Raw genomic sequence first — 13,208 nt, 5'->3', positions numbered from 1 at the left:
CATTTCGTAGTACCCAGCTGCTTGAAAATTAAATGTATTTCTTCACATATGGGAGATTAAGTCATAAAATGGCTAAAAAGCAGCTACAGCGTTGAAGTACTGAGTGTTTGGATGCTGCATTTTTGGTATAATGTAGTCAAAAAATACTACAATGTTGTAATACCGAAATTAAAAACAGAGTATTAAAAAGTTACTGCTGTAGTAATTTCTGGTAGGGGCTAAACTAAATGTGGAATGGGATTTTTTCAGTACTTGATATTTCAGACAACAAATAGCTTCTGAATTCTACGGTTTTCATATGCTGCAACATGTATTTGAAAGATGCAGTATATTCAGTTAAATGGGACTGACTTTTCCTTTTGGATTCTACAAGTTTTTAAATCAAAATGGTGATTTACTTTCTTTTTTTTTTTTAAAGATGACTTATTTTTCCTGGGAAGCATGCTAATTTTCAGTTTTGTAGACTCTCTCTAATGCATCCCTTACAAGTCTAATCATGTCTGCTTTTCACAGTTTTGGACACCTAATAGGTGCTTTCTGGGAACAGTTTTGATGATTAAAATCTTAAATATCTACTTTAGCATGCTTCTTTGAATGTTTTTAGAAGAGTGACTTTAGTCTTGTACAAATAAGTTCTTTACAAGGCAGATATCAGTTATTACACACTTCTAAAGGCAGTGCAGCTAAATGTTTGAAATCATTCCTTGTTCCAGTATAATACGGTTAATTAAATTTTCCATGTTATTCTTTTACAGTTTGCTCACACAGTGGTAAAATTTTGGGTGACAAGCACCTTCCTGAGTCTGACACTGAGAAAAATGTGAAGGCTCTTGTTAGACAGTGATGCTTTTTAATGAATAGGATACTTAAAAAACTTTCTCCTTCTCTTTTCCATCTTTGATTTTTCTGTTCTCTCTTTTTAAAAAAATTTTTAGAGCATTGAATGAAATGTGGAAATGTCAGAATCTGCTACGACATCAAGTAAAAGATTTGGTTGACCTAATAAAACAACCAAAAGTAAGTTTCATTTGTCTTTATTCCACAGTGAATATGTTTTAGTTAAAAATATAACCTGTTTCAATTACATTAATGCCAATGTTCCTCAAGATCATTTTTAATGACAGAAAATATTTTGACTGTTAGACTACGCTTGCAGTAAGAAATCTGCCCCTTGTCAGTAGGAGTGAAGAGAGAGATGTTTGTAAGAAATTCTTTAAAAATTGTGCCAAAGATTTGATGCTGAAATACGTGCTGCCAGTATTTGAGTTACATCTGCCAGGATTGTTCTGGCTCCTGAAAGAGGAAAAAAATTGCATAATTTTTGACTACCAACTTGAGCAATTAAGAAAATGTATCTGAAATTTATGTAACTCAGTAACAATTAAGAAATGTATTTTATCCCAATAGGTTGGTTGTTCCTCTTCTCTCTTGTAAACTTCTTAAATGCTATGTTGGAAATGTTAGACTACACTGGAAATCTTTGTTTAGAAATTTGCTCAGTAGGAAAAATAAACAGTCCTAGAAGGTTTAGAATATTCTCAAGGTAAATTGTAGATTTGCTTTACTTGTATGTGCACATTATCATTTGAAAAAAAGATGGAATTCTGGGACTGATTTAGAATGTGAGCATAGCAACTTTAAAAGTTTTTTAATTCAAGGCTCTTAAAAATAAAATTTAAAAAAATTGAAGTGTTGCTGTGCTCATATTCGTATCTTCCAGTATTTTTATATTCTCTATGTGTATTTACTAAAACATAATTGCACTTCTATGGCTGAATTATCAATTTGCTGAAATTAACTGAACAGGATGAGAGGGTAGCTGTGGGTAGCTGTGTTTACACAAGTGTAGTTGGATTATTTAGTGTCTACTTGGATGTACTACTGGCTTGAACATAGGAGACCTATCAAAATCATACTGCTTCAGTCCTTTTGTAGTTTAGCTGATTGCAGTGAAATTATGATTTTGACTGAATGCATTTAAAACATGCTATAACGTTGCATTGAACTCTAAAAACAGCAAATGCTAATAGAGTAACACTTTCTCATATTTAAGTGATAACTAAAATAATTTCAATCTACATTTTTATATTTTTAGTATAATTTACATCAACTTAGGTGTAGTCCTAAAGCTGAGTTTGCTTAATATTTCCTGCATTTCAACTGAAAGTATTAGGGGCAAGAACACAGTGCTGAGTGATGGAATATTGCTGAATTTGGTTTGTTGTCAATTAACAATTTTAATTATTGATTCTGATATTCAGAAATAAAAGCAAACAAACAAACTCTTAGTGAAACCCCCTTAGGCTCCCCATCAAACACTTCTCTTTCCAGCTTCATGGTCTCCAGTCTCCTTGCTGCATGCTATGGTAGATGTAGCAGTTCCTTTTGCTGCTCACTTCTACTGCTCTGCTGTGGGGGCGTCCACTGGCTGCAGTTCCTTTTGACTCAGTCATACCTTCTCCTTGTTTCTCCTTTCCACCCCTGCTCTGGCAACTCTTACCCTTCCACCTGTTCTCCTCTCACGTTTTTCTGCTCCTGCTCAGATCTCTTCTGCCCTGCTGTCCTTCCTGCCCAAAGGTTTCTCATCCCTAGCAGCTACCACCCTTTCCTTAATATTTTTCCACGTTGGTACTGCGGGCTCCTCTGACCAATTTTGGCAGATGGATTGGTTTTGTTGAGTGTGGAGCTGGCTGAAACCTGCTGTGTCTGGCACTGGCAGGCACTCAGTTTATTCTGCCTAGGTCATTCCTGTAGCCCTTTGCCAATTATGCCCAATAAAGATGTTCAGCTGGTTGTAGTAAAACTTCTTTTATTTATTTATTTATTTATTTATTATTTTAATGGAAATTGTCATTCAGAAATCTAGCAACTCTTTTATTCCACAAAACAAAACTGAATGAACTAGCAGTTGTTCAGAAGATAACTTAATGTTACCATACATAAATTTTTCACTTTGGTCTGATTTCTACCTTTATTAGTTACAATACCTTAATTGTTGACTTTTCTCCATGTGGCAAGTGTACATACTGGAAGAGCTCTGAAACATCCTGTGGTAGGACAAGAAACAGTGTAAAAAATGGCCAACGGGGAATTCTGAGTAGATAATAGGGAGGAAAAGAAATAAGACTCTGAGGATGAAAAAATATGGGAACAATTTGTTCATAGAGGCTGTGAAGTCTCCATATTTGTAAATACTTAAAAAGACAGCAAGGTGAGGCCTGGTGCAAAACCTAATCTAAGTTGGCCTTGCTTTGAGTAGGCACTTCAACCAGGTGACCTACAGTTGTTCCTTCCAACCTAAATTATTCTGTGATTATGGGTCTTTGAATTTTCCAGTCCACTGTTTGTTTTGTTTTTTTTTCCAACCATGAAAATCATTTTGATGTCTAATCAAACTCTTCAGGTTTTTCCTTCCCCGCCCCCTGAGGCTTTTTTCTTTTATTGCCCACTGCTTTCCCCAGTCCCCAGTGCAAGCTGTATTGTTTAACATACATGATTGAGGAGACTGAAAGTGTTATGATCAACAGAAATTAGAAGTTTCCTTACTTTTTCTATTCTAATACAGAACAGACATCAATCCTGTCTTTTTCTGGAGAACAAAGGCATATGTCAGACCTCTTCTAATTTTCTCCTCTAGAAACGATACAGTTGAATTTCCTTGCCCACATATGGGAAAGTGGGTGAATACTGTTGTGTCTCTATTAGAAGAATAAGCTTCATTTGCTGCAGATATACTGCTGGTCTGATGCTTCTGTATCATGAATGCAAGGATGTGTAGATAACATGCCACAGTAGATCTTCTAAGAAGAAATGTTTCTTGATCATCAATCTGTCATTATTCAGTAGGTTATACTTCTAGAAGTTAAAAGAATCCTTCTGACTTAGGCTGTCTTGTATTTGGATGAATGATCTGTATTTTGTGCAATGTAAAGGCTGTTTTAATGAGAGTCAGAGAACCAACTCAGTACTGGAAGATCAGATAATCAGAGGAACTCCACAATAAAGGGTGGTGGTTTTCCTCTTTTCTGATTTGCAAGAGGAGCACATTTTAGAGTTTCTGTATCAGGAGAAATGAGTTTCTGGGGTTTCCTCTGCCACCATCTATTTCTAGTCTGAATGTGCCTGTTCAGCTCTGAGATGGAAAAACCCCAAAAACAACAGCATTCTTCTGATGCTTAGAAGTGACAGGAAATTCTCTACAAATATTTAATGCCTGGAAGGGCGTCCATGTCATAAGACAGAGGTAATATTCACTGGTAACACTGCTGATCTTAATCTCGTGCTCTATTTTCTGTGGCCTTCCAGTATTTGAAGGGAGCATAGTAACAGAAGGGGGTACAACTGTTTACAAGGGTGGATATTGATAGGACAAGGGGGAATGGTTTCAAACTGAGACAAGGAAGGCTTAGGTTAGATATTAGGAGGAAGTTTTTCACCCAGAGGGTGGTGATGCATTGGAACAAGTTGCCCAAGGAGGTTGTGGATGCCCCATCCCTGGAGGCATTCAAGGCCAGGCTGGATGTGGCTCTAGTCAGCCTGGTCTGGTGGTTGGTGACCCTGAAGATGACAGGGGGCTTGAAACTCGATGATCACTGTGGTCCTTTTCAACCCAGGCCATTCTATGATTCTAGGGTTTTTGTTGTACTTCAATCTTTCCAAGATTGACACAGTCCTCAAACATTACAAGAGTTACTACAAATTACCTGATCAATTATTATTTATCTGCAATAATGCTGGAATTCAAAAGCCTGTTTTCTTTTGAAGTACTTGATTTTCTTCAGAACAGAAATTTCCTTTGGAGATTTAAAAAATACTTTTTCTGGTAATAGACACTTTAATGTGTTAGCCCAAGTTATTGTAATAAATAGGAGCTGCGTTACCTCCAAAGCTGACTGGCTTATTTGAACCATTTGAAATCTATATTAAATTTCACTAAGAAAATAGAAATTGGATATCCCTGGATTTGACTTTCACGTCTGTCTTGATGGTTTCCCCTCTGCTCTGTAGTAATTTTAAGTCTTCCATAAGAAAATGCTAGTGTGTTGCGACACTGCTGCTTAGTGATGACATGAAGCTGATGAAAAGAGCCACCATCAGTCTTCATTTACCTCATTTTAAGTGCTTTGATACAAAGAGTTTTTTGTCTTTGTCTTTGTTGCCTTTGTTTTTGTTTGTAATTTTTAGGCTTGTCTGTTCTAAAGGAAGTTCTCTAAAAGACAGCTCTAGCAGTGGTGGTTGCTAAGCGCTATTCTTTTTAATATTAAATACTTTTCCGTGAAAAATCTTAGAGAGTGGCTGTGTTCCCATTAAAATGATAGTCCTCTGAGAACAAATTAAGTAGTTCTAGCCCTTGATAGATACTACTTACATATATTTATGAATACTTCTGCAGATTTAGTAATCTGTGCCACTAAGAATGCTCTTTTAGAAGTCACTGGACAAAAGAGTGGTTTGCTTTATGGTTTGGAAACTGATAAACTCTTGTCTCTATTGCTATAAGCTTGAATTTTCATTCAGACTCCAATTCTTACCCTTGTTAAGATTTCAGAGTTACTTGAAAATGCTCATTACATAGCAGTGAAATATTTCTGTTTGTTTATTGTTGCTAATTTCATTTTCAAGCAGAAATATATTATTTAAAAATTTTACTTATGTTTTTCTTGTTTGACTTGCAGACAGATGCCAGCAGTAAAGCTATATTCTCAAAAGTGATGGTAATAACAAGTAAGTCAATTGAAGTATTTATTGTAAGCAGCATTACATACTGTAGAAAGCATTCTTGAAGCTTATCACTTGACATTTTGGCTACTTTTCTAACTGTTGTAGATTAATTTTAAATGTAGGTGACGTGGTGTTATTGTGTCCTTTAGCATTTATTATCACCTGATGTTGATTAACCTACTAAATTACATATTGCCTTAACCTGTTTTGAGGTCTGATTACTGTAAGTGTTGTTGGGAGAAAGAAAAAGAGTTTGGGTTTTGATAATTGGGGAGGCACTTTGGAAATGGAATAACTTCTGTAAAACTTAAGCTCTTGGGGGAAATGAGGGAGAAAGCAGGAGAACAAAAAAGCAGTGCTTTTTTTTTCTTTTTTTTTTTTCCTCCAGCTTGCTGTGCCAATAATGTTACAACCAGTGAGAAAAAGTTAATTTACAGTTCTCAAATTTTGGTTTTAAAAAAAACTTTAAGAAGAAAAAAGCTAACTGTTCTTTTGGCCAAAAAACAAAAAGGGCAGTCTGAATCATGCTGCTTTGTTGGCCATGTCCAAAATCCTTTTTTCTTCTTTTTTTAATTATTTTTATATATAAATATAAAAGCTGATCAGTTTGTAATAGTTCTAATTGCTGTAGTTCTTTATTTCATTTTCAAGAATAATTAAAAAAACATATATTAAAACAAATATTTAGTAGAATTTGTTTTGAACTAGTGATCCTATAGTTGTATGCTATTTTCTATGTCAACTTTGCTTATCATCTACTGTACCAAAATCATGAAGCATTTGAAGTAGTATACAAATACATTTTGTCAATAAATTGTCTTTTTAAAATATGAAATGTAAATATAAGATTAATACATGGCTTAAGAAATGCATTTTGTAGTGTTGATTAAAACATAAGTCATTGTGAAGTTTAGATTTAAGGGGGAGTAATTTAGCAAAAATGCCCTTTTGGGGTTTTTTGCTTGTTTTATCAACTTATCTGTATATAAAGTGTACTTCTCTGTGGATTATAGGCTTTACTTTGTTGCTGTGGTTAGTTCCAGCTGTTACTAAGGTGACCAAGTGCACTTGCTCAAGGTACACTGTGTTCATATGGGATGACTGTTAGCAAAAGCAAAAAGGGAAAACAAGTGAAGGGTGAAGAAATGGACAGAGGTCTATGGGTATAGAAATCTTTGAAAATTGGTGTCCTCGTAGATATATCTGCACATTAAGATGCTTTGTTGCTTTTTCTTCTCTTTTTGGTTAACTTAAATGAACGCAGAAATTCTGTTGGTGATATGTTTCAAACTTGTGTAACTTACAGTCCTAATATTTATTAAAATAAATAGTAATTTCTCTTGCATGCTTTAAGGAAACCTGCCTGATCCGGGGAAAGCTCAAGATTTCATGAAGAAATTCACACAAGTTCTAGAAGATGATGAAAAAATAAGAAGTCAATTAGAAATGCTTGTTAGCCCAACATGTTCATGCAAACAGGCTGAGGGATGTGTGGTAAGAATAGCTCTTAGCATACCTTACTGTTTTGAGAAATAAATTGGTTATAAACATAAGTGAAACTTCTGTTGCAGAGGGAAATTACAAAGAAGTTGGGCAACCCAAAACAACCAACAAATCCTTTCTTGGAGATGATTAAGTTTCTTCTTGAGAGAATTGCTCCTGTGCACATTGATACTGAATCCATCAGGTAATTTTGTGAGCACGTTGTGGACTGCAGATCACATAATTTGAAATTAGAATTTCTAATTTTGCCTTTAAGCACAAGCAATAATGGAATCACTATGGGAAGGGAATTTTTACAGCCTACTGGCCAGCTGTATTTTCTTGTTTTTTCCTTGCTAAGGGATTTTTGTCTCCCCATTCAGAGTGTAACTACACAATTGTTTGTCATTCATCACAGCTGGGATAAACTGTCAGCAAAAAATGGATTTATTACTCATGGGGGAAGTTTGGTTTGCAATTGACTGCCTTATTTAAAAGGAAATTTCTGTCCATGGCAATTGAAAAACTTGATTAAAAATTTTCATCCAGAATATTAGCTCATAGTACCACAGACTGAGTAATTTAACTGAGGAAGCAGAGGTGATGGTGAAGAGGCACCAAGTATTTAAGCAGAAGTAAGCCAATGAAATTATGATAGTGAAAAAAATAATTGTTGAAATAATTATTTAACAGATATATTTGAGATAAGTTGTACTGTTTTTTAGAGAAAACTAGTTCTAAATACTGGTAAATTCCTATCTGCTAATTCCATCTGCAGTAACTGACTTTTAAGTACCTGAGTTTTTCAGTTTGTTCTTGTCATGTATGCAGTGTAATGGTGCTGTTGAGATTTCATTTAAAAAAATCTTTCAGAAACACCACTTTTTTTTTATCTTGGATAAAGTACAGCTAGATTTTTGCTTTCAAATTTGAAAGTGCATTAAAATGCATCACAAAAGTAATATGAAATGTATGTTTAAGTAATATCCAAATGTGGTAAGCTGTAGTGTTTGTTTCACTGTGTACATGCTGACTGACTCTCAAGAAGAGAAGGGGAATAAGTTTATTTAAAAAAAATAAAAGAAAGAAAAGAAAAAAAGAAAAACAGATATTTTTAGTTTTGCTACAGAGTTGGTCTTTCTTTGTAAATTTTTTCACTTAGTTTTTTTCTTCATTTTTGAGACTGTCAGATTGTTTTGTTTTCCTACAGCTAGTTATTTTTGTCCTGTTAGGTGCATAAAAAAATGAGAGCCTTAGTAGGAGATCTATTTCATGGTTTGCTCACAGTGATTATAAATATCCCTTACAGAATTTACTGAAGAAGTTTTCTGAATGTTGTTCAGTCCTTTGCAAGGAAGTTGCCTTACAGCACTCACTCACAGGAGCATTTGGATAATTGCCATTTACCTTCCTAGGGTACAGTGTAAGAAAAAACAAACATTATTGTCAAGGAGAAATGTGCAGGAGATAAGTCTGTCCAATTTCTCATCAATTTCGTGAACAGCTGTTTAATAGTTGTTTACCTACTACTGTTATTGATGGTTACTGTGCATAAGTTGTTAAGTATCCATAAGAACTAGTAAACTCATCATAATTCTTACCTGAATTTGTTACTTTAATGCTCAAATTGTTTGCTTACTTGGATCATCATTCCAGAGTAATTTATATATACTGATTAAGTCAGGATAAATGTTTGTTTTTTCTTTTTTTACCTTAATGCTTAATGGGAGATGAGGACAGGTGGATAATTTATGTAGCTGACTTGCATTTACTTTATAATAGGCTTATATTTTATGAGTCTTAAGTTTATTAAATAAAATGTGCATCTTGAACTTATGAAAGCAGTCAAACAGAATAGAGTTGCAGTAAATGCAAGGCTTTTGTTTTTCTCTTCAGTGCTCTTATCAAGCAAGTAAACAAATCTATAGATGGAACAGCTGATGATGAAGATGAGGGTGTGCCAACTGACCAAGCAATCAGAGCAGGTCTTGAGCTGCTTAAGGCAAGTGTATTCTTGGTTGTCCATAAGCATATGAAAACTTTCTGTAATAATTATATTAAAATAACTTTGCAATTAGTAATTTAGTCTTAAGAATTATACTACTGTTACTATATTTTACTATATTTTTACTAATCTTTCTTGAGGCTCAGTTAATATAGCAAACCCTACCCAACTTGAACCTCCCTCTTGCAACTTGAGGCCGTTCCCTTTAGTCTTACTGCTTATTATGCAGCAGAAGAGGCCGACCCCCACTTCAGCATAACCTCCTTTCAGACAGTTGTATAGACCAATAAGGTCTCCCCTGAGCCTCCTCCAGACTGAACATTCCCAGCTCCTTCAGCTGTTCCTCATAAGGCTTGTGCTCCAGACCCCTCACAGATTTGTTGCCCTTCTTTGGACATGGTTCAGGGCCTCAATGTCTTTCTCGTAGTGAGGAGCTCAAAACTGAATGCACTACTTGAGGTGCAGCCTCATCAGAGCTGTGTGCAGTAGAATGATCGCCCCCCTGTCCCACCTCTGTCCCAAGCCTGTAGCATTGCTTGGTGTTGTTGTGGCCAAAGTGCAGGGCCCAGCACTTGGTCTTGTTGAACTTCATCCCTTTGGCCTCAGTGCAGAAATCCAGTCTGTCCAGATCTCTCTGTAGTGCCTTCCTACCCTCAGGCAGATTGACACTTCTTGCCAGCTTGGTATCCTCTGCAGACTTACCAAACGTGCTCTAAATTCCCTCATCTAGAAATTGTTTGTCTGAAGACCAGCTTCTGCTTTAACCCAGTACTTGGTAATATAGGTGTAGCCTCTGAAATGTATATGCTTACAGCAGCAGGAGAGGAAATAACAGACTGTGAAATGCAGTAAAACTGATAAGATCATGTATAAAGACATTTAAGAGATGCTTAAAAAAAAAAAAAAGGAAGAAGAAGAGAAATGTTATATGTCAGAAACAGGCAGCATAGTAGAAATATTGCAAGATAGTAGCCAAAAACTGACACTTGATGGAGCATTCTGGCTAAGTGGATCTTTATGAAAAATAATAACGTTTTTTTTTGTTGTTGTTGTTTTGTTTTTTGTTTTTTGACAGGTACTTTCATTTACACATCCTATCTCATTTCATTCAGCTGAAACTTTTGAATCTCTTCTGGCTTGCTTGAAAATGGATGATGAAAAAGTGGCAGAAGCTGCATTACAAATTTTCAAAAATACAGGAAGCAAAATTGAAGAAGACTTTCCTCATATAAGATCGTAAGTTGTACATATTGTTGTGGGTAGTGTTTTTAATTACATGGGATTATAGACCTTCTCATTCTAACTTTGGATGGTATGGTTTATACTGCATTCTTTTGGAAGAAGGTATTACTTCAGATAAAACAGGAAAGATTTAAATGACTTTAATGTAAAGTAACTATGTAGAAGTGTAGAAGTGAAATATATGCAAAGAAGTGCTAGCTGGTAATACTATAATTTGTATAATTGCCCTTCAGAATCACTTAGACTTTTTTCTAAATTAAGTATATAGCAATATAAAAATGTTCTTTGCTATTTAATATCTACAGAGTGATGAGGATGTGCAGACTAAAGCATTTAGTAGCTTATGCTTCTATAATAAAAATATTTGTCAGTTTTCTTAAATGAATACTTGAATTACCTTGTATGCAGAGGTAAAATGTTTATTTTGCCACATGAGATTTTATCAATAGAAGCCACTATGGTGGTCCCTTTCTTTGAGAAAACTGCCAAAACCAGGACAAATAGAATTTTTACTGAGATGTTATGTTCTATATATGTATGTAGGTGGTTTTGGTTAGTTTTTGAAGATATCCATTTTTGAGGAGTTATGTGGTTTTTTTTTTTCCTTCTTTTTTTTAAGTGCTTTGCTTCCAGTGTTGCATCATAAAGCCAAAAAAGGACCTCCTCGTCAAGCCAAGTATGCTATTCACTGCATCAATGCAATATTTTCTAGCAAAGAAACACAGTTTGCACAGATATTTGAGGTAAAAATGAAAATGTTTCTTTTTATTTATCTTTTACAGTACATATTTGTAAATTAAGAGGTACAGTGGCAATTCATATGGCAAATTAGTTATACCAAACCTGCAGAAGGTATTTTTCCCCTTCTCTCGCTCCCTTTGATCTAACACAGTTTGATGTAAAAATGGTAGTAGATGATGATTTGATTTTTTTAATTTTTTATTTTTAGAATCTGATGATCCATCATGATACTGGAACAGGTTACCTAGAGAAGTTATGGATGCCCTCCTCCCTAGAGCTGTTGAAGGCCAGGTTGAATGGGGCCTTGAGCAGCCTGATGGTAGTGGGTAGTGTCCCTGCCCATGACAGGGAGCCTGGAACTAGTTAATCTTCAGTCTTCAGAGGGTTCCTTCTATGATCATGTTTAGGTTTTGTTTTTTTTTTTAATAGGCTATAGAGTAAAACTCAATTGTAAACTGTTCTTGGGAAGAGGAGTTATACAGCACCCCTCAGTGCTTTTGGGATTGACCCAGAGCAGTCAGATGGTTACAGAAGCTATGAAATACTGAATTATGGTAGAGATTACTAATATAGATGTCATAGTTAAATCTGCAGATGTTCTTTCTAATTAATACTCATCACCTTGAGAGGTGAATCAATCCACTACTGAAATTACCATCTTGAAATATATTATGCTCATCTCTTCAATAGGAAATTACTTTTTTAAATTCATTTGTATTCAATCAGTTCAGGTTGGCTACCATTTCTTACACCATCCATTTTGTCTTTTTCTTCTTGACTTTTGTTCTTTCAATTTATAGGAGATCTGTTGGTTAACATGACTTAGATATTTAGATTTTAAAAAAAAATTATACTTCTGAAATAGGAATGTCTCTTCCCTCACCCCTTATCTGAATAAGACATAGATTATATAATTAATACTTTAATTTGTTGCCTTTGTTTTAGCCACTGCATAAAAGTCTGGATCCAAGCAATTTTGAGCATCTCATTACACCACTGGTTACTATTGGCCATATAGCCATGCTAGCACCTGATCAGTTTGCTGCCCCTTTGAAATCTTTGGTTGCCACTTTTATTGTTAAAGATTTGCTAATGAATGACAGGGTAAGTATTTTTAAAACTTTGTTCTAAGATTCTCCTTCTCCTGTTGCAGGATACTCATCAAATGGATGTGATCTTTTGCTCCTACTCTTTGTAGATGGTTATGCTTGGATTTCCACATGTACTGTGTGACCCAATTGAGTACTCACAGTACAAGAAAGGATGGAGTACTAATTTAGTACTGATTTGATAGTCTTTAAAAGGAAAAAGAAAAAAAAAAGTGTATACACAGCATTTGAGATTACTCATGTCTGGCCTCTTTTTAAAAGTAGGAGTATTGATACTGAGTTCAGTCTCTCCTGTCTTAAGTGAGCAAGTTGTATTTCTTACTTTTAAGGAAGTATTGTGTTGGCTTTAGGTAGTAAGCTTTCTTGAAGGAGCTGCAGAGATGAAGTGTGATGTACTGACTTCAACCCCTTTCTCTCTCTCCCTGCACTGTTCAGTTGGGGTGGATGCAAGAGGATAGAATATTTAGGATTGAAGTTGAACTTCGAAGAAGCAGAATTGTAGGAAGGAGGTGGTTTTGATTTGCTTTTGTTTCTCAGTGCCCAACTCTGATTTTTAGTTGGCAGTAAATTAAATTAATCTTCCCAAAGCCAAGTCGTTTTGCCTATGATGATAATTGATGAGTGATCTCCTTATCCTATCTCAATGCACAAACTGTTCTGTCAGATTTTCTCCCTATCCTGCTGAGGAGGAGAAATAAGAGAACCAAGAGAGGGGCTGGGTAGGCACCTGGCAGCCAGCCGAGGTTAAACCACTACAGTATGGTGCATTTGACTCTTAATGTTAATCTGCATGAGACTTCTTTATTGATGGTGATCACAAAGTGAAAAAATAACTTGTCAGCTGTTGTCAGCTATGTTTAGGGAGAAATTTACTGTCTAAAATTATGCTTGTGAGATTCCAGTCCACT

General features: G+C 35.3%; 1 protein-coding gene across 1 annotated transcript in view; it reads left to right on the top strand.

The window, feature by feature from the left end:
• Window positions 1-13,208, top strand: part of PDS5B (PDS5 cohesin associated factor B) — a 110,708-nt gene that overhangs the window by 56,202 nt on the left and 41,298 nt on the right. Inside the window, 8 exon segments of the mRNA XM_085216047.1 lie at window positions 936-1,017; window positions 5,676-5,724; window positions 7,076-7,215; window positions 7,293-7,408; window positions 9,100-9,205; window positions 10,284-10,444; window positions 11,070-11,193; window positions 12,137-12,295. Coding sequence (XP_085072173.1) covers window positions 936-1,017; window positions 5,676-5,724; window positions 7,076-7,215; window positions 7,293-7,408; window positions 9,100-9,205; window positions 10,284-10,444; window positions 11,070-11,193; window positions 12,137-12,295 — 937 coding nt within the window.

This window comes from Meleagris gallopavo, chromosome 1, assembly GCF_905368555.1.
Source record: "Meleagris gallopavo chromosome 1, MGAL_WU_HG_1.1, whole genome shotgun sequence".
NCBI classification, from domain to species: domain Eukaryota; kingdom Metazoa; phylum Chordata; class Aves; order Galliformes; family Phasianidae; genus Meleagris; species Meleagris gallopavo.
This window is presented reverse-complemented; position numbering and strand designations above follow the sequence as displayed.